The sequence below is a fragment of the Natator depressus genome, chromosome 6, assembly GCF_965152275.1.
Source record: "Natator depressus isolate rNatDep1 chromosome 6, rNatDep2.hap1, whole genome shotgun sequence".
Taxonomy (NCBI): Eukaryota; Metazoa; Chordata; order Testudines; family Cheloniidae; genus Natator; species Natator depressus.
Genome location: NC_134239.1, coordinates 116,141,951 through 116,169,453, shown reverse-complemented (window position 1 = coordinate 116,169,453; position 27,503 = coordinate 116,141,951). Strand labels below are relative to the sequence as shown.

The window sequence follows — 27,503 nt, the reverse complement described above, 5'->3', positions numbered from 1 at the left end:
CTTTCTCCTCTGGATCCTATAGAGAAATGTTATATCAAAGAATTCTGATCACCCTTGAGATGGGATAAAGTTCAGGAATAAAAGTGTCTTGAGGCAATCAAACATGTAATCTCAGGTCCAGTAAAGGTTTGTCAATAGAAGAAGGTGTGTGGGTGTGTGTTTTTCTAGGATTTTTTACAAGAGGCAATGATTGCTTATGTATAGGGAACTTGCTTCTACCACAGCTTGCAAAGTCAGGATTGTGTATGGTGGTGTGCGTGTGGTAATCACTTAGTTTTTGTAATGTCATGGCTTTAACCTTTTATCAGGGAAAGAGTCTATTTGGAGGTCAGTCAAATATTTACAGACTAGGAGAGTCGGATGACAGCTACACAATTCTTTCTTTTTTTAATGGAAGTTCCGAAGTACAGTAAATGTGAAAAAGGTGAGCTGAAAGTTAAAAGGACACAACTGTGTTGTAACTGTTTAGTTCCACCTGCGGAGACATGTGTACACTGTGGATGAAATGCTGGCCAGATTGGCAAAACTCCCATTTAGTTCGGGGGGGCAGGATTTCACTCTGGGTATTACTGGTTGTTTTTGTTTTTGTTCTTTTTAAAACACTGTGCTTTAGTCTTGTCTTTGTAGGATACCACCAGGTAAGCAGATGGCATCTAAGGTGTGTTAGCACTGTCGTTTTTATAATATGGACAGGCCCCAAACATTTCAGGGGGTTGGGTGTCTTTCTTTTGGCTTTTGCATCTTGCTGTCTACCTCAGTTTTCCTCAGGTTTTTGATACTTGTTGTCTTGTTTCCACAGCAGAAAGCCCTAGTTGGAGGAATTTGGTTCCTGACCCCTCTCCTGTGGTATAGAAATCATCTTGAAATTTGTTTGATTTCTCAGCCTTTCAACCCAGTACATGAACTTCCCTTCCAAGGTGCCATTTGGCCCATAGAGTTAAAATCTTTCACGCTTCCTGTGGTGGGACAGATTAAATCAATTATGGTTCCATAGTCCAGCAGAAAACCTTACACAGCACAACTATGATTTGAGCCAGTCTCAATTATAACATCTGAAGACATTCAAGGCCATGTCTGCATTCAAAGGCTTGCTATACTGGAAAACCCTCTTAATGTTGATGCAGCTTTACTGGCAAAAATGTCCTTTTGGTGGTATAACTTATACTAGTTCCCTGAGCAAAATAAGCTATACAGGCAATTTAACTACTTTGCTGGTATATTTGAGTCTACCCTAGGATTTTTGCCAGCGTGGATCTGCCGGCAAAAAATCGCACTCCTAACCAACATTGCTGTGGTGGCAAACCTTTTTAAACATAGACCGGGCCAAAGGCTATGCTCTAAACTGAACAGTAGTCAGGCCTTTTAGAAGTGAACAGCCTTCCCCTGTAGAGTAGCTATCTGCTTCCAGGGAGGAGAGACTAAGTGACATGCCCAAGATCACATAGTGAATCGGGTAGCGCTGAGGCTATCCTCCTCCTTCTAGTCCCAGGCTCTGTCCCCTTGGTTAGTGCTTTCCCTCTGTCTGACAACTGACTTAGGCCTGGTCTACACTTAAAAATTATCTTGACCTAGCTACATCACTGAGGGCTGTGGACAATTTGTGCTGTAGTTAGGTCGCTGGAAGAATGTTTGGAGAGGTAGATTATCTACCTCAAGGGAAAACCTCTTCTGTTGACGTAGGAAGCGTGTACAGTATGGCAGAAAGCGGCACACCATAGCTGTGCTGCTGTAGCAGCTGTAGTGCGGACATACCTTTATAGCCCTTCACAAATTTCAGAGATCAAGGACTTCCCGGTCCTCACAACAATCCTATGAAGTAGGAAGTCATGGCATCATTATTTTACAAAATGTAACACTTGTTTATATTTTATTATTTCTTTGGCTTTATCAGCTCAAATGCGAGAGAGATGCACTGCAGGATGGAGAGGAGACATGCCCATCACAACATGAAAAACATCCACAGCAAATGCCAATTGTGAAAGTAGCTGAGATTAGCACAGCACAGCATAGCAAAACAAACTGTGTACTCTATCCTCCCCAAATACCATCCCTCAATCAGTACCATTCCCCAAAAGCCAGGGCACCCTGAAACTCCACAATCTAGGACAATTTCTGACCTGAGGGAAGCAAGTTCCACACAGAGGATGCCTTCCAGCATCGGCCTTTTTTATATTGAGGCAGGGAGCTCTAGCCTGAGTGCCTCCACTGATCACACCTGGTGCAGTATGGCCCGGTGTGATGGCCTCTTAGCGAGGCAGGACACAGGCCAGTTAGGGTTTTAAAGGTAAAAATCAACGTCCTAAAATTCCTCCTGGAAACCCACAGGCAGCCAGTGCAGATCACAAAGCACCAGTGCAATGTGCTTGCCTGGGGATGCCCTGTGTAATAAGCAGGCTTCTCCATTCTGCACCGGTTTCAGCACTCAGATTCATTTAAGAGCTAACCCCAAGCACAGAGCACTTTGCAGCAGTCAGATCTTGAGGTGACACAGATGTGAATCGCCATTATGAGATGCGCATCCAAAAGAAAGTTTCAATCTCCTGGCCAGACAGAATGAAACAGAAGCCCTCCCAGCCAGTTCTGAAACCTGATAATCAACTGTAATTGGGGAATCCAATCAGATCTGCTACTGCAGAATATCTCTAGTTCAAAGTGAACTGCAGTGTCTTGATTTTTGTTTTTAAAAGCAAAATAATTCCACATAAATAATAATATATTTCAAAACAGAGCCCTCAGTTGATAAGAGCTGTTTTTCCAAATATTTTTTTAAAATGTATTTATTTGTAATTAAGTCTAGATTTAAACATCCAAAAATTTCTTACAGCTGATCCTTATTATAGTTTTCTTTCTTAAATAAACTTCAGTATGTGTGGCTTTTACTTTTGCTTGCAACTGAAACAATGTAGTTGCTTTTTGGCAAACACTAGATGGCCTTCTAACAAATGACTTTTTTTTTTTGGTGTGTGTGCTTAGAGAGCAGTAGGAACTTGCACTCCATTGAGTTTTCTCATGTTACTTTCTTGCTGTAGAGGAAAACTGAGCTAATCTTTATTTTTTTTTTTAATGAATGCAGTATGAGTTGAGGTAAGCCATGGCTCCTGATTCTGTATTAAATGAATGAATACCGCAATATTCTGAAGTCCTCTTGTTAAGAAGGTAGAGGGAAACGAAGTTTTCAGTGAGAGTTGGATTGGGTCCTAACTTTACAAAGTTGACAGATCTGCACTGAAGACTTCTAAAGTACCATATACTTTACAGTTTAGATCCTGGTTCTGCACATGCTTAAGCATGTGTTTAACTGTATGTATGAGTAATCCAATTTGGGTGACTACTTGGATGTGCAAAATTAAGCTCTTGCGTTTTTGCAGGATCAGGACCCTAGCTGTTTGCCAGTGCAGTAATTTACCACATCCTGTGTTAGCTTCATGACTTTCAGAGCATTTCGGGGTTCATCGACATCGTACACAAACTGTTTCCAACAAAAGTAATCTCAGGGGTGTTTCCTTTAACAAGCATGTATCTTTAAAATACTTTCATATTTATCAGTAGTAAGATGATTATGCAATATTTAGCTGCTTTATAAAGATAAGATGGGATTATAATAAAGCATAGCTCTTATATAGCATTTTTTTTATCAGTAGGTCTCAAAGCACTCAAAGGGGGTCCAGGTTTTTATCCAGCTGGGGAAACTGAGGTACAGAGTGGTGAAGTGACTTGCCCAAGGTCACTGACCAGGCCTGTGCTTAAGCAGGGAATAGAACCCAGGTCTCCTGAAAGTCCCAGTCCAGTGGGGATGAATGTTCGTTTTGATTTTCTTAGGATTTTATATTGCCACCCATCACAAGGATCTGAGTGACTCTGAAGCTCAGCCTTTCCAAAATCGCCTTTTCAGTCTATGGACACAACTTATGGTACCTTGATCTCAGGGCACCCACGATCAGGTGAACAGGCATCTAAATAAGTACAATTTCAAGTGTAATGAACTGTGCCAGCAGAATTTTTATTACTGTGATAGCACCTGGAGACCAGGGCCCAGTTGTGCTAGGCACTGTCCTGGCATAAAAAAGAGACAGTGCCTGCCCCAAAGAGCCTACAGTCTCAGTGTACATATAGGCAATAGGGGGCTCAAACAGGTGAAGCACAAGGAAATCAGATGATACTGATCAGCCTGAAAAACTGCCACAGCAGACCAGTACCTAACCGTTGTTGAGTGTTTTGTAAGCATCACAGTTGGTAGTGGAGGCTGTGTTGAGACCTGCATGAAAGCCAGGACCTAAACAATTATTTCAAAAGTGGGATGAAAACAAAACTCTTCTACTAGAGTCTCCTGTTGGGAGTCTTTGAAGAGTTCAGCCAGAAACGTGCAGCGGCCATCAAAAAAACTAACAGAATTGTGGGAATCAATAAGAAAGGGATAGACAATAAGACAGAAAATATCACGTTGCCTCTATATAAATCCATGGTACTCCCACAACTTGAATACTGTGTTCAGATGTGGTTGCCCCATCTCAAAAAAGGTATATTGGAATTGGGGAAAAAAGGTTCAGAAAAGAGCAACAAAAATGATTAGGGGTATAGAACAGCTTCCATATGAGGAGAGAGTAATAAGACTGGGACTTTTCAGCTTGGAAAAGAGATGACTAAGTGGGGATATGATAGCGGTCTATAAAATCATGACTGGTGTGGAGAAAGTAAATAAGGAAGTGCTGTTTACTCCTTCTCATAACACAAGAACTAGGGGCCACCAAATGAAATTAGTAGGCAGCAGGTTTAAAACAACAAAAGGAAGTATTTTTTCACACAATGCACAGTCAACCTGTGGAACTCCTTGCCAGAGGATGCTGTGAAGGCCAAGACTATAACAGGTCAAAAAAGAAATAGATAAATTCATGGAGGCTAGATCCATCACTGGCTATTAGCCAGGAGGACCAGGGATGGTGTCCCTAGCCTCTGTTTGCCAGAAGCTGGGAATGGGCGAAGGGATGGATCACTTGATGATTATCTGTTCTGTTCATTCCTTCTGGGGAACCTGGCATTGGCCACTGTCGGAAGACCAGATACTAGGCTAGATGGAGCTTTGGTCTGACCCAGTATGGCCATTCTTATGTTCTTAAATTCAGCCAGACCCTTGGGTGCACCTGTGCTCCTGCAACTTTTCCACTCTCTGCTTGATCTCAGAGGCAGCATCAGGCTGGTTTGTTCCCCTCTGGTGCAAGTTAGAGCTGCCTCAAGGGTGGTTCCAACCAGCCCAAGTTGCAGGAGTGCAGTGTGCTCTGATCATGTCCTTTCTTGCCTCTGGCCTCCCTGGGGTTGGGGCTAAGCGGGTGGCATAGTGCCGGCTCCACTGGCTTTACATCACCCCGGAATTCCCTTCTGCAGCAGGAATCCCATGCTGCCATACTGGGGGAGCTCCTTTCCATTTCTGCCGTGGGAGTGGGGAATTGGAGCTGGAGCCGTGGCTCAGGCTCTGGCCCTGCATGATCACGTGTCTAAGACTTAGCAGGGATCCTGTTAATAGTGACCTTGTCCCTGATTATTTTATTTAGTGTTTTTCCGGTAACACCCATCACCATGGTATCTGAGCACTTCACAGACATAAACTGACTCTCACAAGATCCCTCTCAGCTAGGGAAGTGCTGGCGCTAGTTTGGGAACTGCAGCAGCATTCTTCTGTCCAGTATCATATCCATGGCTGTAGACACATATATAATGGAGTTCTGTGTGTTTCACCCATCAGATGTTTGGCGCCCACACAGACCTCCCTCATGGGAAAACTGTGGGTTGATCATAAACGTATACTCGGTGAGAAGTAGGCAGGCCTAGCAAAACCCTGAGTATACCACCTGTAAACTGAAACCTTATATCTTTTGCCCAGCATCTGGATGAAGGACTAAAATCTTAGGCCATGAAGTTTATTGTTGGTCTTGGTAGCTGAATAACTGCCTTGGTAGTCATGAGTAACTGGGGTGCTCATCCTATTACCAGTAGCTGTTCACTTAAGCCAGATGCTCACCTAATTCCCATCAATTTCTGTTGAAGTTAGTTACCTGAATGCCTTTGAGGGTCTGGGCCTTAGAAACCTCCTTCTATTTTGACTTGCTTTAGACTATTCTGATCATTCTCTCCCATGAAACTGGTTGGTAAGATACTGATTGGAGCGGGCTGCAGACAGGTGTGGTCGTACATTTTGGGATTGGGAATCAACACACCCTGGTGACTGTCTGGAATTTCAATTCCATGCTTTAAACCTTTTTATTTTTCCTATGTCTCGAGTGCCGTGCAACTGCTGTGAGGATGAGGGAACTTGGAAGTATAGGGTGGGATTTTCAAAAGCCCAATTTCTTGGTTAATTTCTGTTGTTTTTCCCCTCCCATTCCAGGCAAATGAGAGAGAGACTGAAGACTCAAGTTGCTCAGATGAAGGAGAGAGTCCCTGGATTCAGACCAGGGCTTGCAATTTTGCAGGTATTGTTGCCTTCTTTAAAAACAAAAAAAATGAAAAAGCCCTTCTGCTCTCTAATGCTAATTGTAAGACCATGGAAAACTGATTGTCTTCATCTGAAACGACTCAGTAAAATAATGCTTTAAAACAAAAATTCCTACTGAACACAATGTAGCAATGTGATTATCTGTGTGTCTGTTACTGGGGTCCAGGAAAAGTCGTCGTCCTCTCCCCCTCCCCCCTGTTCCCCCCCCCCCCGAACCTGTCTGACCTTCCCCTCAATCTGGTTTGATTTGTTTTCATTCTTCGTCTTTTAATGTGAAAACACTTCACAAGTATAGACTGCTACACAAATCCTGTATTATCTACTAACAGCAAACCTCGCTAGTAGACTCTGTTTCACGTCTTTTTACCTTATATGACCGCAAGGTACACCAGCTTTTGTAATTCCCACAAACATAGGTTGTTGCATCAGAAATCAACTTAATGATGTGATGAGTATTAGGGTGATTGACTCAGTTCTTGCTGCTAGGGAATGTGAAAGAGAATCTAACATGAAAAAGTTTAGTTACTGTGAATGTAATAAAACTCTGCGAGCTGTAGTCTGGCTTTTCCATGGCACCCATCCAAACATAAAAGCCATCCTGCAAGCCCAAATGGGAATATTAGCATGAGTAAAAGTGCAGGCCTATACATTTGGCAGAATGCAGTGTCTTCTATTGCTGTTGTGAAAAATAGAAGTTGTCTGGTCAGAAGCATTTTTCAATCTCAAATTGAGTAGGTGTAAAGAGCAGCTGTCATGTCACAGGAATGAATGCTGTGGGTGGAGAGAATTTATGGGATTTGAAATGAATGTTTACAGAAGTGGTCTCTGTCCTTGTCCACCCTCATTTATCTGCCTATTAGAAACATAGAATATCAGGGTTGGAAGGGACCTCAGGATGTCATCTGTCCAACCCCCTGCTCAAAGCAGGACCAATCCCCAACTAAATCATCCCAGCCAGGGCTTTGTCAAGCCTGACCTTAAAAACCTCTAAGGAAGGAGATTCCACCACTTCCCTAAGTAACCCATTCCAGTGCTTCACCACCCTCCTAGTGAAAAAGTTTTTCCTAATATCCAACCCTCCCCCACCGCAACTTGAGACCATTACTCCTTGTTCTGTCATCTGGTACTACTGAAAACAGTAGATCCATCCTCTTTGGAACCCCCTTTCAGGTAGTTTGAAAGCAGCTATCAAATCCTCTCGTTCTTCTCTTCTGCAGACTAAATAATCCCAGTTCCCTCAGCCTCTCCTCATCAGTCATGTGCTCCAGCCCCCTAATCCATTTTTGTTGCCCTCCGCTGGACACTTTCCAGTTTTTCCACATCCTTCTTGTAGTTTGGGGCCCAAAACTGGACACGCTATTCCAGATGAGGCCTCACCAATGCCGAATAGAGGGGTATGATCATGTCCCTCGATCCCCTGGCAATGCTCCTACTTATACAGCCCAAAATGCCGTTAGCCTTCTTGGCAACAAGGGCACACTGTTGACTCATCCATTTTCTCGTCACTGCAACCCCTAGGTCCTTTTCTGCAGAACTGCTGCCTAGCCATTCAGTCCCTAGTCTGTAGCAGGGCATGGGATTCTTCTGTCCTAAGTGCAGGACTCTGCACCTGTCCTTGTTGAACCTCCTCAGATTTCTTTTGGCCCAATCCTCTAATTTGTCTAGGTCCCTCTGTATCCTATCCCTAACCTCCAGCGTATCTACCTCTCCTCCCAGTTTAGTGTCATCTGCAAACTGGCTGAGGGTGCAATATAAAGCCCTGCTGAGGGTGCAATATAAAGCCCTACTGAGGGTGGCTGAATTATCTGCCTCTTTATCTTTATCTATCAACCAAAATACAAAACTCTTCACCAGCTGGGGCACAAAAGTAGCTGACCTCTGTACACTGCAATCACCTGGCTTCATTTAACATTCTGACACTTTCATTTTGGCTGTTCCAGACCGGAGGATTGAAGCAGCATTATACAAAACCACTTGTTAATTTGAAAGCTATTTATCAGGCTCACTTGTCAGAAGAACATCCACAAAACATCTGGAAGACTTAAATTCATTCTTCAGATTATTAACAGCTTGGATAGCATCAGCTAGTGTTATTGCACTGCATAGCACAATGGTAGACTAGCCTTGTCCATGGTGTGCATGGTAAGAAATTGCAGGCCATGGTGTTTTCTGATCTTGCCAGTAATTTGCTACTGGAATAGCTAGCAGTTTCTACATCTGAATGAAGTAGGGCTTTATATTTTTTTAGCAGCTTAGCCAGGAGAAGAGCCTCTTTGTTGTACACAGGATAATTATCTATTTCTTCAATCAGCTGATAAAATGCAGTGTCCTAAGATGACTGTATTGTTGGATTGTAACTAGATGGTTTTGCTTTATTTGTTTTGCTCGAGTAGGAAGAAAGGCATGTTGAGTGGTAAACTGCATCCTTACCAGTCAAGCCTTCCACAGATGTCCTGCACAACATGTCATCTCCTTGTTGAAGTGCTGCATTGGTTAGATTGGTTAGATCTTAGATTGGTTGCTTACTCAAATGTTTCTATTTTAAGAAGTGTCGTCTTGTATTTTGTGTGTGTGTTCTCTCAAGGAAACACTACAACAGGACGATAGTTGGAGGACATGCTTGCTCTGGTGGCTATAGAAGCAGGTGACCATGATGCGCTCTGATCAGCTTCAGAGTCTGTTTTGTTTTCTTGGGTTCAGCACAACTGAGACATGTGCCAAATTCATATTGTGTATTTTTGAAAGTAACTCCTATATTAGGGTGCTGATGCCACATCATCTAAACTAGAAAACTCATCCAGTAGCCATCAGTACAGTTCATCCCCCCCATGCCTTCTGCTACCAGCATCACAGACGTCTGTCCAGTTCTGGTGGCTTTTGACAGTTTTGCTTTCTTTTGAATTTATTGACAAATCACACATTTTTTTCACCTTTTTTTGTGTGGAGAGTCTTTTTCTTTTTGATGTGAGCCTTAAGGGGCTTGAATCCTCCATGTCTTCATATACTCTAACTTCTCTGTAGAGGTAAAATCCCCAAGTATATTGTTAGCATTACTACCACCATTTTTCATTTTGTACAAGTATAAGACTTGTGCTAAATCAGATACAAATTAGATCTATATGTTAGTATCAAAAATGCCATTTTTGTTTAGTGAGCACTTTAATGGAAGCCCAGTATGAAGCTGTGTATTGTAATTTCTAACACTAATACTGACCTGTGGATAAATGATGCTAATTAAACTAGTTTCTATACTATTTCAAAGGCTAGTACTTTATGCATAGGCAATTACAAATTAAAACCTTCTACCAGGCAGATTAGCTGCTATGTGGTGTGTACAAAAGCTTACAAATGGAGACGCATAACCAGGAATTCACATACCTTTCTATCTACCCACTATGCAGTACAAACGGTGGGCATGCAATCTACTGCTGTTGGTGCACAGCCTTCAGTGTGAGACTGATCTGGTCAGCAAATTTCAATTGAAAATATAGAGAACTATTATCCCTAGTGAGATACTTGGACAGCTAAGATTATGCGATGTGAAAACATGTCATATTAATATATTGCAAAATGTTGATATTTGCCATTTTTGCCACATGCTAAACAGCGTCGTCATTTCTGGGGGGAAAAAAAGCTTGCCTATGCAATGCCAATAAAAGTCTTTTAATACATTGTCATTTGATAGCTCTGAGCAATAAACACCATGTTAAGGTGTTGAAATTAATGTAAACATAAAAATCTGTAGTCAGTAATGTTGCAGTGTGTTTGAAACTGCAAAAAATGATACTTTATTTTGGGGAGCATTGTTTCACTTTGTCTACAGGTTTAGGGCACCATTTGACAGCTCCACATCGTATCTCATCTAAACATACATAAAGTAAGCTTTCAAATATATATGATGTGGGTGTGTGTAGAGTGGGTACATTAAACTCTGAAAATATGGCCCTTTATGGAGAATTGCCACACGTCTGTTAGTGCAGAATTCCCCTCTGATGTACCTCAACCCTGCATTGTCTCAGAGAAATTCAGTCCTCATGGCCCATTCGGTCCTTGGCATCGCTGTGACTACAAGGATGCCAGATGTGATGGTGGTTTCTATGGTAGGTTTGCCCATTTGCTAGACTGGTGTCACCAGTCTGTTTCACATAGGCTAGCAAACAGCATTTTACAGCTGCAAAATCCCATATCCATTAATAATTTCCTGAGCCATCTGTCTTGCAGCTGTTTGATTTAACAGTGCAGAGTAATTAATTGCAGGTGGGCAGGGAAACTCTTCCTGATCTGTGTAGATTCTCATGCATTTATCTCCATTTCATTAGGTTACATTGGGTACTATACATGGCCATTTTGTTCATGAACAAAATCTCAAGCTGTACGTTGAAAGCAGAGTTTGAACATTCTCTTTCCCACACTAAAAACAGATGTTTTCTATTTCTTCACGTCTCCCACTGCCATCTCCACATTTTCTTCCCTTTCGCCCCTACACAGACATGGCCTTCCTGAGCTGGTCTGCAAAGCTGCTCCCCCAACAATACCCTTAAGATCCATCGTTGCTGTAGCTTCTGTACAAGAAATTAGCTAGCTGTGGGAGTTGGGGATATAGTTTGATAAAAATCAAGAAGACAAGTGCCACTCATCACCTTGGCCATTTTCCTTGTTTCCATGCCCCCCACCTTTCTTTAGACATCAGACTCTTCCAAGCAGAGACACTGTCTTTGTATGGGGATGCCAGGTTTCGGGTGCTTCAATAATACAAGTAGTAGTAATTGCTTGTTACAGCTTTATGTGGGGAGCAGAGTTAGCCATCTGTAATCCAATCATTAGGGAGCAGCATTTCTGGAGTTCACCCTGTTGTCTGCTGGAGTCTTGCCAGCTCTCCCTGATGATGTTCTTGCTACACAGAGTCTTTCTTTGACAAGTGAGGCTGGAGTATGCATCCTGCTTTCTGAAGCCTGGCAGCACTGTAATCACCTGATACCAAGAATTACAAGCTTGTGTCCCACGTCACTTTCTCTTACATTTTGTGCTTGACTTTGGTTATTTACAGCACGGCGGTGCTGGAAAACTGTCAGTGGAAATTTTTAAGAGACAAGTGGCATAAGATGCCCAATGCCCGTTAGTTTGGGGCACCTTGTTGCCATATATGCCTTTGAATATCCATAAAAACGCACCCATATATATGTATGCACTAGGGCTGTCAAATGATTTTAAAAAATCACAATCACGATTAAAAAATAGTTGTGATTAATTGCAGTTTTAATCACACTATTAATAATAGAAAACCAATTTAAATGTATTATACATATTTTTGGATGTTTTCTACTTTTTCAAATATATTGATTTCAATTACAATACAAAGTGTTCAGTGTTTACTTTATATTATTTTTGATTACGAATATTTGCATTGTAAACAATTTTTTAAAAAGTCGAAGCATGAATGAGCATACGAATGTTTAGCATATCTGGCACATAAATACCTTGCAACGCCAGCTACAACAGTGCCATGCGAATGCCTTTTCTCAATTTTGGGTGATGTTTATCTCCCCTAAATGTAAACAAACTTCTTTGTCTTAGTGATTGGGTGAACAAGAAGCAGGACTGAGTGCACTTGTAGGCTATAAAGTTTTACATTTTCTGGTTTTGAGTGCAATTATATAGAAAAAAAATTCTACATTTGTAAGTTGCATTTTCACAATAAAGAGATTGCACTACAGCTGTGGTTCTCAACCAGGGGTCCACGTACTCCTGGAGGTACGCAGAGGTCTTCCAGGGGTTACATCAGCTCCTTTAAATATTTCCCTAGTCTTACAACAGGCGACATAAAAAGCACTAGCAAAGTCAATACAAACTAAGATGTCATACAGCTAATGATTTGTTTATACTGCTCTATATACTATACACTGAATTGTAAGTATAATATTTATACTCCAGTTGATTTATTTTATTATTATTGGTAGAAATGAGAAAGTAAGCAATTTTTCAGTAATATTGTATTTGTATTTTTATGTCTGATTTTGTAAGCAAGTCGTTTTTAATGGACGTGAAACTTGGAGGTACGCAAGACAAATCAGACTCCTGAAATGAGTACAGTAGTCTGGAAAGGTTCAGAGCCACTGTACTACAGTACTTGTATGAGGTGAATTAAAAATACTATTTATTTGGCTGTCTTTTTTACAGTGCAAATATTTGTACTAAAAAGTAATAATATAAAGTGAGTGCTGTACACTTTGTATTCTGAGTTGTAACTGAAATCAGTATATTTGAAAATGTAGAAAAACATCCAAAAATATTTATTAATTCATTTAAATTGGTATTTTATTGTTTAATAGTGTGATTAAAACTGGGATTAATCATGACTATTTTTAATCTATTTTATCTATTTGTTTTGCATTAATTACTTGAGTTAACTGTGATTAATTGACAGCCTAATATACACACATAATTAGACTTTGTGTATATCAAATAGGCCCAACTTGCCTGATGGCCTTAATCAAGTAATTGGGTGTTTCATAAATGAAATGAGCTCAGTTCAGAATTGATACACATTCACGCCGCTGGCAGTGAATCTCTCCCAGTATGGACATCCTTCTGAAGCCCCCAGGAGCAGTGCAGTCAAGATCTTGACCTGTTGCTCCAACACTAAAGGACATGCAGATATATTAGTGTGTTTAGATACAAGTATCCAGGCAAGGGAGATGCTGCTGAAATATGTGCAGCAGCAAGGTTTGCCGTGTCAAGAGGGGCATCTTGAATGAGGTGAAGGCCAGGGGTTTAATTGTGTGTGTGTAACCTGAACTCCTCCTACTTTGAACTGACATAGAAGCAGAGTATCTGAGTTTAGATCTTGATGTTTTTTGGTGGTGGGGTTTCCTCCCTGCATGCTTTGACTCTGGTGGAAATTCAGCATGAGCACATATGAGTATTGTATGCTGCCAGACAATGAGGTCAAGAGTGACTCCTTGTCTCCTCACCACCTCAGGACCCCTGCCCTCAATCAGAGGAAGCAAATATCTGGTGACTATTTCAGTGTGGAAATGTTGTTTATTTCACTGCATGCACAGCAGTGGTTCACATCCGATGTAGCCTCTGATAATTGGTGTGTCCAAAAACTCTCTCTTATTCTTAAACTGTGCTTCATAGCCGTAACTCTACATAGCGTGTTCTGCACTATGGGAAGTTGCTGTCTTCTGATCAGTGATCAATAAGGCTGAAAGATCCTGGCAGTGCTATTGGGTATAAAACTGTCTGTGTTTGCAAGTCACGTTAATACATTTTAGAGTTAACTTTTTCAGGAAAGAGACTGGGCATTTTTCTCTGCTTTGGAATGTACCATATTAAAGGCTTTCAAAAGGCATAAATGGCTGCTATTTAGAAAATTAGCCAAACTGTTTACCTATCTTTCACTTAAAAGGACATTTCCCATTAGCTCTGTCTGGCTGTATCCCTTTGCTATAGGAAGACTCTTGAGTCAAGCGGTCCCTGTAATATAACTACAGTTGAACAAAGGAACAGTCATTCAAATTCAGATATATATTTCTGTCTATCTGTATCTCTGCTTTCCATTGTGACTTGTCTCTTTCCTTTCACCCTCTAGGTTGGGGATCGAGATGATTCAAATATCTACATTAGCATGAAGCTGAAGGCTGCTGCTGAGGTAATGCCTAGATCATAACTTTGATTTTCTTCGTAAATATTATACACCCCACCCCACGCACACGAGGTAGTGAAAACGTGCCTTTAAAGCCTTCAATATGGCTATACCTATGCAAATCCCTAATGTAGACATGCTGCACTGATATAAACTGGGGCTTGCACTGTGTGGATTACTCTGGCAACATCAGTGTAGTTAGTTGGTGCAAATGTTTATAGTGTAGACAAGCTCTTAGTTTCGTGCGCCCACTGCACTGTTCTGTCCTCTGGCTTAGCCAGCCCCTAGACCCCTGCCCGTTATACCTCATTAAGGCATACACCTGCAGTTGCTTCATTTCAGCTCATTGCCCTGCAGCCACTGTATGCTACAGTACACCCTGTCTTGTGGAAGGGGAAATTGGCCCGTTGTCCAAGATGTTGGTTGATGTCTTGTTGCTGTTTGCTAGCATTCCAGAGCAGTGTCCTTTTTGTCAGTCCTAGTACAGCAGCTGCTATCAAGCTGAATTGCCATCCCATAACTAGGGATTCTCTTTCTTTTGTAACCTGTGTTACAGTATGGGGTAATAAAAACAATGACAGAAAAGTTAACTCAGCGGGGTACTAATCTTCTTCTCTTTGGTTTATGTACTTCTGAGTAACAGGACTTTATTGCCTGTCCCTCAGTCAGACTAGAAAGCATGATAGATTCTATTGCAAGCCTGGGCTGGAAAGAGAGAATTGCCACGCTGTTTTTACATAGTGCCTCTTACGTCAAGTAGGAAACCAGATCACTTCTGAGTTCTCTTTTGCAGATTGGGATCAATGCCAATCACATTAAGCTGCCAAACACTGCAACAGAAGCTGAGGTAAGTGACTTGGTCAGTCTCGTTAAGAAGCCCTTAATTTTGGTTTGGTATTAAAAAGATAAAATGTGTGTGTATTTCTTTGACCTATCTTTTTATATAAAGAAACACTTGCCTTTAAGGGGTGACTCATGCAAAAAGGAGAGATCACCAAATGCTGAACATTTTTAAAGAATTTAATCTAGATGTTTCTGAAAAGACAAATCCACAAGTAATTTATATTTTTATATGGGAGAACTAAACATTGTGTGTGTTGTTCCCAAATTCTATCCAGCTAGAAAATGCAACGTTCAAGTACTTGCACCAGACTTGTTTAAATGTATCATTCTTAATGTTTTTATCCTGTCCCCACTTTAAATGTATAGGTGCTGAGGTGCATCACTGCTTTGAATGAAGACCCTGCAGTTCATGGATTTATAGTACAATTGCCTCTAGAGACAGATCAACCCATCAGTACAGAGAAAGTGACCAATGCTGTAGCCCCTGAAAAAGATGTAGATGGGTAAGCTGATTTTTGCAGTTGGAGGGTAATTGTTTTTGCATACAACTTGCTCTCTTTCCTTTAAAACTATCTGCTTAAAATAAGGATTCTAAATTTAACAAATAACTTTAAAATATATAAATGTTGGTGTTATGGAATAACAGTTAGTGTAACTTTAAGATCCTATTCCTGGCACATACATACCATTGTCCCCTCCCTTCATATACTTTAGGTTAACTAGCATCAATGCTGGGAAGCTTTCCAGAGGTGACCTTGGAGACTGCTTCATCCCCTGTACACCCAAAGGATGCATGGAGCTTATCAGGCAGACAGGTAAGTAATTAAAGTATATTTGAAGGACTGATGGTTCTCCTTAGTCCTGTCCTCATTATTGATGAGTACACTGTGTGTCAGTCCCTTGATGAGCTGTAAAATTACACTTAGTGTGCAGTATATGGTAGCCTTTTCTAAAAGCACTCGTTTTCCTTGAGGTGCCAACCCCTGTCCCTCTGCCTTCTTAAAGCTCTTCACCTTCAAAGCCTCATCGCGTAGACAGCTGTGTTTTCTAGCCAAGGATGACTAATTTTGACTTTCCTAAGAGCCACAGCTGGATCCATGCTGACTAATGGCTCTGGAATAAAGTTCAATTAATTGGCAGCTGGGATGTGCCCAGGTTGTTTGGACTGCTAACCTAAAACCGAATCTTCTTATGTTTCAGGCATCCAAATTGCAGGTAAAAAAGCAGTGGTGGTTGGACGCAGTAAGATAGTCGGTGCTCCAATGCATGACCTTCTACTGTGGAGCCATGCAACTGTAACCACTTGCCACACAAAGACTGCGGCACTGGCTGAGGAGGTAAGGATAAGCTGTTTATTTAAACCCTGTACAATATATACACATGCCTGTCTCTTTCCACAAATGAATTTTCAAAAAATAAGAGGAAAAAAAGCCTGTACTTTAGAAGCCTCTATTAAGATTAACGCCCAAAAAAGCTTTTCACAGAGGTCTTTAAAATTGCTTGTGAGACTGGTCCCATTTTCCTGCTCAACAGCAAGAGTAAATCACAGCAATGGTGTGGTGGCAGTATTGACACCTACTTGGATTTTTCCAGACAATTGGCATGCTTCAGCAGTCAGGCAAAAGAGTGGATGTGTATTAATGTGTAACAGATCAGAAAAGCTGCAGTGCTCTATGGTACTGTAAAACAGAACTCGGGTATTCCTATGGTGTTTAAAGTGGGAATAACAAAACTGACCCAACCTCACAAGGTTGTTGTTAGGCTTATTAATGGTTTAAGTGCAAAGTATTAATAAAATCTCAAATATAAATCTTCTCCCTTTTAATATAAAGAAAAATCAAAAAGATAACTACTTCCTATGAAAAACTAGATGGGGTGAAGGAAGTATTGAAATGACCCTCATAATAGATTTCTGTTTGCATCTTTAACTATAGAGCTTTGACCAGGTCTGCCAGACTTGCCAATATGGTCTAAGTGAGCGGTCATGCCAAAATACAGTGCATTTTGTGTTACAACCTCATGAATGTTAAAAGGATAAATCCATAATTAATAATGATTTTGAGCCAGAAGACTGGATTGCTAACACTGGGTGGTTTAGAGGCCTGTGTAGGAGGTATGGTTGATGGCTTTCTGAGATGTGCTGGCTCTATCTCCACCCAGCCTACTTTGAAAAGAATAGCTCTGCTGTAGGAAATTCTAGGGGTTAACTTGAGGAGAAGAAAAGAATGTACGGTAGTGTTAAGCATGGGCTGGTACATAGGGTCCTTGCCTGGGAATCGGGACACATGGATTCTACTCCCACCTCTGCCACTGACCTGCTGTGTGACCTTGAGCATGTCACTTAGCTTCTCTGTTCTGCCCCCTTTGTCTCCTTAGGTTATAAGCTCTTCAGGGCAGGGATTCGCTCTCACTATATGTGTGTACAGTGTATGTGCCTGCCCCAGTGGAGTCCCCCTCCTGGTTGGAGCTTGTGTGTGCTGTTGTAATACCAACAATAATAGATATAACTCTGACCTGCATTAACAAAGATGAATGGTTATAAAGATCAAATAGTCAGCATGAGGTGGAAAGGTGACTTCCAGGTGCTCCTGATTTAACTCCATGCCTCTGAATTCAGTCACGAGGTCTTCACAGTAGCCATAGAAATATTTCCTTCCCACCCATCCCTGGGCTTCCAGGAGGACTTTTGTTTTGTGTTAGGGACACGGTTGCTTTTTTGAATATGCAAATGACTAAAAGTAAACCGAAAATGACCTGCTTTGTATCTGCTGTAGTGACATAGAGATATTTTGATAGGTTAGTAAAGCTGATATCCTGGTGGTTGCGGCTGGTAAACCTGAAATGGTAAAAGGGGAATGGATTAAACCCGGTGCTGTAGTAATAGACTGTGGAATCAACCATATACCAGGTAAGCATGTGTGTGGGGGTGGGGGGTATTACACCGTTGCTGCGTCTTGCTGGAGACCTCTACTTAAACTTGAAGGACTATTGTCTTGAAGCATTATATAATTTGCAAACCACTGGAGGGTCTGGCAGAAAATCAACTGGCTATGGATTTTTGTCTAAGGGTTAATTTAACTACTTTATGTCACTTGTAAAGAAGAAACAGATGGTCTGGCTCATTCTGGTTTTTTCCCTTCATTTTTAATCCAAGTTACAGGTATTACATGATATGGGAAATTAGTCACAATCAAGCTGTCATCATGCCTACGCCCACAGGGCTTTTAAGAAGGTAGTTTTATAATTGATCAGTCATTTTGTTGCAATGTAATTATCTAATGAAAGGTAAAGACATTTCTCGCCTACAGCTCAGCTGTCTTACCTCTTGCAGATGACATCTGAGTTGTTGTAGTTAAAAGCATTAAGTCCTCTGCTTAACATAAAACTACCCTTGCTGTTTGTTGTTGTTTGATATATCTGTGCCGAGCCACCCAAACGTTGGCAATCTGTCAGGAACCATGTTTGATTTGCATAAAACAAAGCAGATTGCAGCCTCCCCTGTTAGCATGTTGCAAATAGAAATACCATTGTGTTCCTGGTATACCACTGTCTTGCCATTGTTCAAGAGCTTGCTTGGACTGCATGTCTGAGAAGTTGGTCCCGATTTCCTTGATGATCACTTTAGTCTCTCTGGCTTTAGAAAGGTTTGAACCTAGCATAGAATCACCTGTGGCAGTTCTATAGTCTGGCGCACTTGGGGAGATATGAGGCTTAGCAGATAAGCTCTTTAAAATGTATCCTGTGGAAATATTCCATATTGAACACTTCCTGGCCCTGGTTTCCCAAGGGTTCCACAGCATTTCCCTGGGGTTCTTTTAAAGCCTGTGATGAGGAGGGGAGAAGCAGGTGGAAGCTTTGCAAAACTCTGTAGCTTCCTCCTGCTTCTCCCCTCCTCATCACAGGCTTTAAAAGAACCCCAGGGAAATGCTGTGGAACCCTTGGGAAACCAGGGCCAGGAAGTGTGGGATCATGATGCTAGAGGGGAAACAGTGGCTGCTTTGTCAGTTTCTCCAAGAAAAGCTCTTCCCAGGGTATGCTGCTGCTGGCCCATTGTCTGAGATTAACAGAAGTCCTGTGCTCTGAATGCTAGGTAGAAAGTAGCACAAACTGGCCTCCAGTGGATGTAAGTGTTTCCTGCTAGATAACTGCACAGAATGTGAATTGCAGCTCTGAGACTGAGAGGAAGCTGTTTAGCTTCAGCACTGTATTATAACTGGTTTCCCTCGGTGGAGAGGGCTGAGATGCAGCAAATCCCGGCCCAAGGGATGCTGATGGGGGAGTGCCACCTCATCTGCATTGTTCCAGCCCTGCAGAAATCCTCTGTGCTGTGTGGGGAGGGGAAAGAAGAGCAGTACTGGGGGTGGGCCACAGAATCAGCATAGTCTTTGCTCTCTTTCCAAAAAATCCCACAGGAGACTTGCTTACACTGCTTCCTTTCCACAGTTTGGAACCCACCATTTAAGGGGTAGTTCTAGGTCCTGGGGAGCCTCTGTTTGTGTGGGATGGGAGAGCTGGAAGATGGAGGTGTATCAGAGATCCCCTGTGTTGGGTATCCTTGAACCTTAGTAGACTATTTGGAATCCATGAGTTTAGGGATCGTAACTCCAGGTTGCTTCAGCAAAGGAGAAGACAATTCAACACGCTGCCCTGGCCTGCTAGGGCAAAATTCAAGGGAACATTGAGTAGATGATTGCATGTCCCTGTGCAGAGCTAACCCCCTGGGGAATCAGTCTGGCCCTGTGAAATTGTACAGCAGTAGCATCCAACAGCAAATATCTTTACAACTGACTTCCAGAAGAAGAGCTTTGTGTGTAGGTTGAAACCATGTCTCTTTTACCAACAGAAGTTGGTCCAGTAAAAGATATTGCCTCGCCCACCTTGTCCTTTCAGATGTTGAGTCTTTTATCCTGACGTGAGCAGTTCACTTTCAGGTGTACAGATTTGACTGTGTACTCTGGGAAGGAGCCTTGTAGTCTCATATCTATAAAATGCCACCATTTAGTTTCTTTGACCTCTAGCTATTGAACGTTTTTGTCCTCTGATATTTTAAGTGAAGAAAATCTGTTGTATGTTTAGGAAGATGCAGCGTGTGTGTGTGTGGGGGGGGGTGGGAAGTATAGTGGAGGGGTGGGTTAGATGATGACTGGGGGAGAACAGCCAGTAAAAGATCCTCTAACTGACCACTTTATGGAGCACAAGAGGGAAAATATTTTAAAGCTGGTCAAATAGTCACCATTTCCTCTTCATTTATATTATCTTGCAGACTTAGCTTCACAATGGAGAATAAAATGTGCTTCTCTGCCTTGCCTGTGTATCGGACACAGATTAGGATGTTTTGTTTTGAGTGCATAATTTATCAATTGTTTGATTTTGTTCTCAGGCACTGAGGCTTTGTTGCTGGTATGATTTGTAGTCATCCTTGGCATCCTTAGAAGAAAATGTAATTACATTATTTGCCTTTTGCATTCCTAATCAAGTTGCCCTTCAGAATGGGAGGTTGAATTATTCTGTAGCTCGGGCAGCAAGTCTGCAGATTACTAACAGTTGCTGTAGAAACAGGATTTAACAGCCATGACATGGTTCAGGCTTTGAACAGGAGAAGGAAGCTTCTGAGTTTACACACAAATGTAGCAAAACTTCAGAACTGCTAGTTGTTACTAACAGTGGTTTTAGAATTAGTGTTGACTTTAGTTGCTTTTGTTTTGACTTCCCTTTCAATTTTTCAGTCTCCTGTTTTATATTTTTTTTTCATAGTATTTGTTAAAGCTTTTGATTATATTCTGTCCAACATTCCTGTTGGACAGCCACATGGAAGTGCATGGAGTTGCAGAAGAGCAACCAAGGGTGAAATGTGGCCCTCTGGTTATAATACTGCTTAAATGAGATTTCTTTCTGGTTTAATAAAAAGTTAAACATTTCTGATTTCTTGCTTTGAGATAAACTGGGATGTGTAAACTTCTTTCAGACCAGATGTTTACATCCCTCTTCATGTAATGTCCTCTGTGTTCTAAATCACTGACGTTAACATCCACCACTCTTGCAGAGAAAGTGAAAGCCACCATTTTGGTGTCCTGCGCCTAAAATTGAGTCCCTCTGCTGAGTAAATGAATGAGTTCTGTCTCCAGACAGGTGAATCTCCCTGCAAACCTCACTTAATGCACATTGAATTAAAAAAAATCCGAAAACATATTGGATTCTGGACCATTTATTTATGGGAAAGGGCAGGGGGGTGTGTGTGTGTGTGTGTGTGTGTGATTAACCTTTGCCAAATAGAGAAGAGAGACTTATTAGAGAAATAAAAATTTAAGATGTTTAAATGGAGGAGGGGGATTAAGTTGTATTTCAAGTTTAATTTGACTGGACACTGATCTATTGCTTGCCAACCATTTGAACAAAGCAAGAAACTTGGGGGGGGGAATGGAAAACTCTGTCCTCTCTCTAAAGAGTGGTGAATTTCTTCTATGTAAGTCAACCAGTGTGTGGCATGATACTTGCTCAGAATGGTTGAAATTGAAATGTAACTTGTGTTATAAATTGGGCTATTAGTATTCAGTTTCAGCTCCTGTGTCATTTATAGCATGCTGGCAAGATTAAATGTTCTACCTTATTCCATCATGTATTTTTAAGTCATGTGCCACACTTCATAGTATGTAATCACTTAAGTGCAGAAGAGATCAGAGCCTCTGCTTGCTCTGAAATGCAGGAAATCTAATTTAACCTAAATATGAAGAGCAAAGGGAAATGTACAGCTTCTTATTACTGGAAAACATGTTCCTCCTCCACCCCTCACTGCTTCCAGTGTGACTGAAAGCTGTACTTGCAATTCAGGACCATTTCCGACAGCTGTGTAGTGGGCTAAATGATTGGTGGGATCACCCCTCAGCTTCCCCTCCTGCTCCCACAAAGCCAGGACTTTCGGAGCACAAGGTCCCTCCCTTCCTTTCCCTTCCCAGAAGCACCATGTGATCTGGAGCCTTCTATGAAATTTCCCAGGTTCGTGTCCCTTTAAGGAAGCCCCAGGACCCTCAAGGAAGTAGAGACTGCCTGTGTTCTACCTGGTCTCTGGGTAGACAGTACTATTGATCCAGTCTGACTTCACAAGCCCTAAAATTACCCTTTGGGAAACAAAGAGAAATCTAGCATTTTCCAGCTTGATTATTTTATCTCTTTTGCTGCTTGCCGTGTGGCTGAATTTTTATTTCGATGTGTGCGAGCCCTTGTCTGAGTGGGAGTTCAGCCTCTTTTGTTTCAGTGAAATGCTCTGTGTGTAACTTTCTCTCCCTCCCAGACAGTACAAAGCCCAATGGGAAAACGGTAGTAGGAGATGTGGCTTACAGTGCAGCGAAGGAAAGAGCTTCGTACATCACCCCCGTCCCTGGCGGTGTTGGACCGATGACCGTGGCCATGCTAATGCAGGTTTGTGAACTACAGACTGACTGTGTCCTACCTGTTCTTTTTATGCGTTTGTCCGACTAGCCAACTAACACGCAGTAAATAACAGTGGGCATTTCTGGGGGTGGGTGAGTGCCTGGGAGGAGTTAGGCTGTGTGCCACTGGTCAAACATCCCACAGAAATGCCCTACACTGCTTTGTGTGTACACAACTTGTGTGTGTTTGAGGTTTTGTTCGCTGCCTCTTTGCTTGACTTCACTGCCATGCATCATGTTACCTAATGGGGTTTGTCTCCAAGAGTTGAGGGATTTCCACTGTCACTAGCCTGGTGTCTTGCATACCCTCTTCCTGATGCTGTGCAAAGCAATCCAGGTTTGTAGTGGGCTTAATTTGCTAGATTCCTGACAGAGGAAAGTTGTCCATCGTCTCTCCCCCCCCACCCCCCCGGAGGAGAGTTCCAACAGTGCAGGGGGACTGCAGCTCCAGCTTGTTGGGAGATGGCTCATGACTCCCAGGAACAGGGCTGGATTTAGAGATGGGTGACTGCCTGGGGCGCCAGACTTGAGGACGCACCGGGCTTGGGGAGCTGTTTTTGTTAGCAGTGAAAGGGAAAATAGAATGTTTGAAGTAAAATGTTTCAGGTATTCTGTACGTGGATTCCCTTTTCACTAACCTCCTAGAACATTCTGGACCTTTGTAGAATCTCGTGGAACCTTCCAGATTTTCTGAGAACTACACTTTTCTTGAATCTCCTGGAATGTTGTCAGCCATGCCCTTGTGGGTATATAGGGGGCAGGGAGTCACCAGTCAGTCAGTGAGATATAAGAATGAAGTAAGAGCCCCAGCTGCGATATTGTGACCCTTGTTTTACTGTGTAATTGTGAAAGTGTACTTGTGTGTTAAGACTTGAAGAGTGTAAGTAGCGACTAATAAAGGACATATTTAATGAGAAGCTATGCTTCAGTTCACGAGGTCAAAGGCGAGAAGTGACCTTTTGAACTAAAAGACTAGGTTTAACGTTCTAAAGCTGTCACCTACTGTAACCCCATTTAATACTGGTCCACCCAATCTTGGTGCCCAGTTCAATTTCTTGATGTTAGTACATTTCAGTTATTCTTAAAATTAAAAAGTTTCTATAAGCTTAGAGGAAACATTTTTATTTGCTTATACATGGCATGAATAAATACAGATGTACAGATCCTAGTGTACGAATTTATCATCTCATATGACAGGGATAAGTCATGCATGCACATTGTGCATCAAAGTCATGAAATGGGCTACAAATGCAATAAAAAATAAGACATTCAAAAGTTTAACAAATGGAGGGTGGGGTGCTGAAGGTGCTCCTTGCCTGGGGTGCCATTTAGTCTAGGGCCAGCCCTGCACAGGAACCCAGAGTGCCTGGAAAGTGGGATGAACAGCTTCGCTGGTGGGGCTCTTAGGGAGCGCTAGCTATAATTTTAAAACAAGCCATGAGGTGGCCCTAGAAAGAGAGCCGTAGCACAGCACTTGCCTTCAGAGGTTGCTCTAGACAATCAGCCACCCTAGGCAAAACTTCACGGGGCTGCCCCTTCCTACTGCTTAAAACAGAGATTCTCAACTGCAGGGGGGAGACAGGGGCATAGGACTTTCTAGGGGGTGCAGCAAGCCTTCTGATGGTTTGGTGGTTATGACAGGGGGCAAGTGCCAGGTCTCAATGACACTTAAATATGGCCTGGCCGCCCCTCTGCCAAGACAGGGGTGTGCAGCTGGGTCAAATTCGAATGAGTGACATTGCAACCGGGCGCACAGGGTTACAGTGCTGCTCAGGTTTGACCCCGCAGCTCTAGGCAGCTGACTTGTTTGCCTAAAGCTACTGCAGCCCCGCCTGCCTTTTGGGGAGGGGAGAGGGGGCAAGGGGGGGGGGGAGGAAACAAGTCCAGTGTAAGCTTTTTAAAAGTCTCCTTGAGAAATTTAAATAAATGCTTTAATCAGAGGTTTGCATTGGTTGCTGTCTGGGATAGAAGGGAGGGGGCTGGGCAGTCCTTTCTGGACCTGTGTTTATTAACCAACGTGTTGCAACGTCTATGGCTGTAAACTGAGCCTTTTTATACCTGTTCAGAGCACAATAGAGAGCGCACAACGATTTCTAGAGCAATGCCAACCTGGGAAATGGAACATCCAGTACAACCAGCTCTGCTTACGGACTCCTGTGCCAAGGTAACACTTTAAATAAACTACTGCTGTCTATCTCGTAACGTCGTGTTTCTGTTCTGTTTTCTCTGGGACTGTGTATGGGAATTCCCATGGCAGGTTTGTACGCAGGAGGGTAACTACTTGAGTTCATTCTAATTTTTAAAATTCCCAGCGTTTTGCAGAGGAAAGCATTCCTGTCCAATCCTGCAGAGTGACATGTGCTACCAGGCTCCTTTGCCTGTCTGAGCCCCATCAGTGGCATCAGGGCTCCAGACGGGCACACAGGCCCACCTGCACACATCGCTCCAGAACAGAGGCCTCGTTGTGTACAACGATGCAATTTATGGTATTGGCCAATACGCAGGTGGCAACATCATCGTTTTTAAAATATGGATAATTGTATGATTAATGGCAAGCTGCTTTTAAGGGCAATGATGCTGTGTCAGAGCAGTACTACTAGCACTTACGTAGTCGCTGACACATGGAGACCTCAGTTCAGCAAGGTATTATGTATGGCCATCGGTCACATTGATGGACTTCAGTGGGACTTAAGCATGTGCTTAAGTATTTTCCTGAATCCGGGCCTCAAAGCTCTGTACAAATGCAAATCTTCTCAGCCCTCTTGCAAGGCAGAGACTGCTAGGGCCAGCTAGATGTATAATGGCTGAAGCAGCAAGTAGCAAGATGCCTTCCTTCACCTTGGGAGAGCTGAAGTCTGAGATAGCAAGAGCACCTTGGGATGAGAGTTGTTGGGTTAGAGCTCCTGCTAATAACAAACACTTGAAAGTGTTTGAAATGTCACAGGAAAGACTAGAAAATTCCCAAGTAACAGGCATCAGTAGCAAAGCTGCCTTGGGAGATGTCCTTTCCCATACTACAATGGGCTGAGAGGATCTCCTTGGGCAGATTGACTTCTTTAGCTGTAAAGCTTAGAGATTTCAGTTTTTAAATCCTACATTGGGGTGCTTGTGGGCTATACCTGTTGGGAAGCAGGCGGTTTCATGCTTCAGCAAATTAGATTCACCTCCTCTTTTCTTTAAGCGACATTGAGGTATCTCGATCTTGCGTACCCAAGCGCATTGGTGATCTTGCTAGAGAAGTCGGCTTGCTCTCCGAAGAGGTGGAGCTCTACGGTCAGACCAAAGCCAAAGTCCTGCTGTCTACTCTCAAACGCCTGAAGGACCAGCCAGATGGCAAATATGTCGTTGTAACAGGGTAGGTTGTTCCTTCCTTAAAGGTGATATTGGGGAATATGATGTAGAATTTCTGGAGGAGGGTTTTGGAGTCTTGTTGCTTTGCTTTATAGTTTTAAGAATGTTGGAGGAAACTTGGAGCAATTTCTTAGGAATTGGATCAGACCCAGAGTCCATCTAGTTCAGTATCCTGTCTGACAGTGGCTGGCGCTAGAGGCTTCAAAGGATGGTGTAAAACCGCTGCAGTAGGACAAACTGGCTCCACACTTAGGGCTTGTCTACACCGTGCATTTGCCAACAGCAGAGGGATGTAAATTTTAGATTGTGACATGCTAGTATGAACTAACTGGACTGCGTGCACTCTGCTGGTGAGCACTAGAAGTTCCCTAGTTATGTTAACATAGTACTGTTTGAAATGGGACTGTCAGTACACACTAAGGAACTTCTAGTGTTCACCAGCAGGGTGCACACAGGCCAGTTAGTGCGTGACACACTTGTGTGAATGAAAATATGCACCCCTCTAGTCTGCACCAGTGTAGACAAGCTCTAGGACTCATCTTAAACTCTAACTACAAGAGGCTATCTTGAGCCCTGAAGCATGAGGTCTTATATCCCTTCCAAAATATGTGTTAGCGTTAACTCTGATAACTGGATATTCTTATCCATTAGACATCCAATCCCATTTTGAATCTTGCTAAGTTCTTGGTCTTAGGTATTTTATTGCATATGCTGTGTTGTGTATTTTAGCATAACACCTACGCCCCTGGGAGAAGGGAAAAGTACCACTACGATAGGCCTGGCTCAAGCCTTAGGAGCACATCTCCACCTGAATGTGTTTGCTTGCGTCCGACAGCCTTCTCAGGGACCAACCTTTGGCATAAAAGGTATGACTTGGCAGCGTCATATTGATCGCCATTCATGCAGGATAGAAGAGTAGCAGGGAAGGCACATTCAGCCGATGGGTGTTCTAGAAATTTCAACTCTTAGGAGAGAGTGTTTTCTGTTTCTGTATAGAGGTGTGTAATCCCCACTGAGGTCATCTAGGGTTACACAAACATGTGGGGAGAGAATCTGATTTATTTAGGAAGAAAGCAAGTTTTGGATACAGTCACAGTGAAATCCAGCACAGCGTTTAATCATACTTGTTCAATAATAAAGACATTTGAAAAATGGCTAAGCAAATGTGCTCAAAGCTATGGAGGCATTAATGAGCATGGTTTGGTTACTTCCTTCTATGCCTTTTTATAGGTGGAGCTGCAGGTGGTGGATATTCGCAGGTTATCCCCATGGAGGAGGTAATTTTGACACAAGACCTTATTGACTGTGTAATGTTCAACTGTGCTGAGAGCGGCTGTAGTCAGTTAACTTCTTGGAAATCTTTTGTTTGTAGTGAGATCAAAGTCTAAGAATGGGTATTGACTTTTCTTTCAGCAAAGTTACTTTAAGGACAGAGGGAGTTAATCTTTCATTGTTTTTAATGGAAGGCTGCGTGGGTCAGCGAATAGGGTATAGTGCTGGGAATCAGGAGAACTCGATTGCCTTGCCATTTCTATCACTGACTCACTGCATGACCATAAGCAAATCATTTTAATTCTATATGCTTCAATATCCCATCTGTAGTGTGGGGGTAACAATGGCCCTCCTTTTATAAAGCACTTGTAGATCTAAGGGGGAAGAGAGTTGAGTAGCACTGTCAGTGACGGTTTATACTCTCAGGAACACACTATTTCTGTATGCTACTTCTACATAATTGTCTGATTATTAA

At 42.4% G+C, this 27,503-nt stretch overlaps 1 protein-coding gene across 3 annotated transcripts in view; it reads left to right on the top strand.

The window, feature by feature from the left end:
- MTHFD1 (methylenetetrahydrofolate dehydrogenase, cyclohydrolase and formyltetrahydrofolate synthetase 1) overlaps positions 1 to 27,503 on the top strand; it is a 66,156-nt gene that overhangs the window by 5,768 nt on the left and 32,885 nt on the right. For 2 of the 3 annotated variants that reach the window (XM_074956362.1, XM_074956364.1), the window contains exons 2-13: positions 6,380 to 6,464; positions 14,082 to 14,141; positions 14,929 to 14,982; positions 15,345 to 15,481; positions 15,693 to 15,793; positions 16,179 to 16,315; positions 17,775 to 17,886; positions 22,267 to 22,394; positions 24,472 to 24,569; positions 25,587 to 25,760; positions 26,486 to 26,622; positions 26,987 to 27,033. In XM_074956362.1, the coding sequence (XP_074812463.1) occupies positions 6,380 to 6,464; positions 14,082 to 14,141; positions 14,929 to 14,982; positions 15,345 to 15,481; positions 15,693 to 15,793; positions 16,179 to 16,315; positions 17,775 to 17,886; positions 22,267 to 22,394; positions 24,472 to 24,569; positions 25,587 to 25,760; positions 26,486 to 26,622; positions 26,987 to 27,033 (1,270 nt within the window). Of the gene's footprint in view, positions 1 to 3,899; positions 3,942 to 6,379; positions 6,465 to 14,081; positions 14,142 to 14,928; positions 14,983 to 15,344; positions 15,482 to 15,692; positions 15,794 to 16,178; positions 16,316 to 17,774; positions 17,887 to 22,266; positions 22,395 to 24,471; positions 24,570 to 25,586; positions 25,761 to 26,485; positions 26,623 to 26,986; positions 27,034 to 27,503 lie in introns of those variants that run through there. The other variant, XM_074956365.1, reaches the window with a different exon arrangement.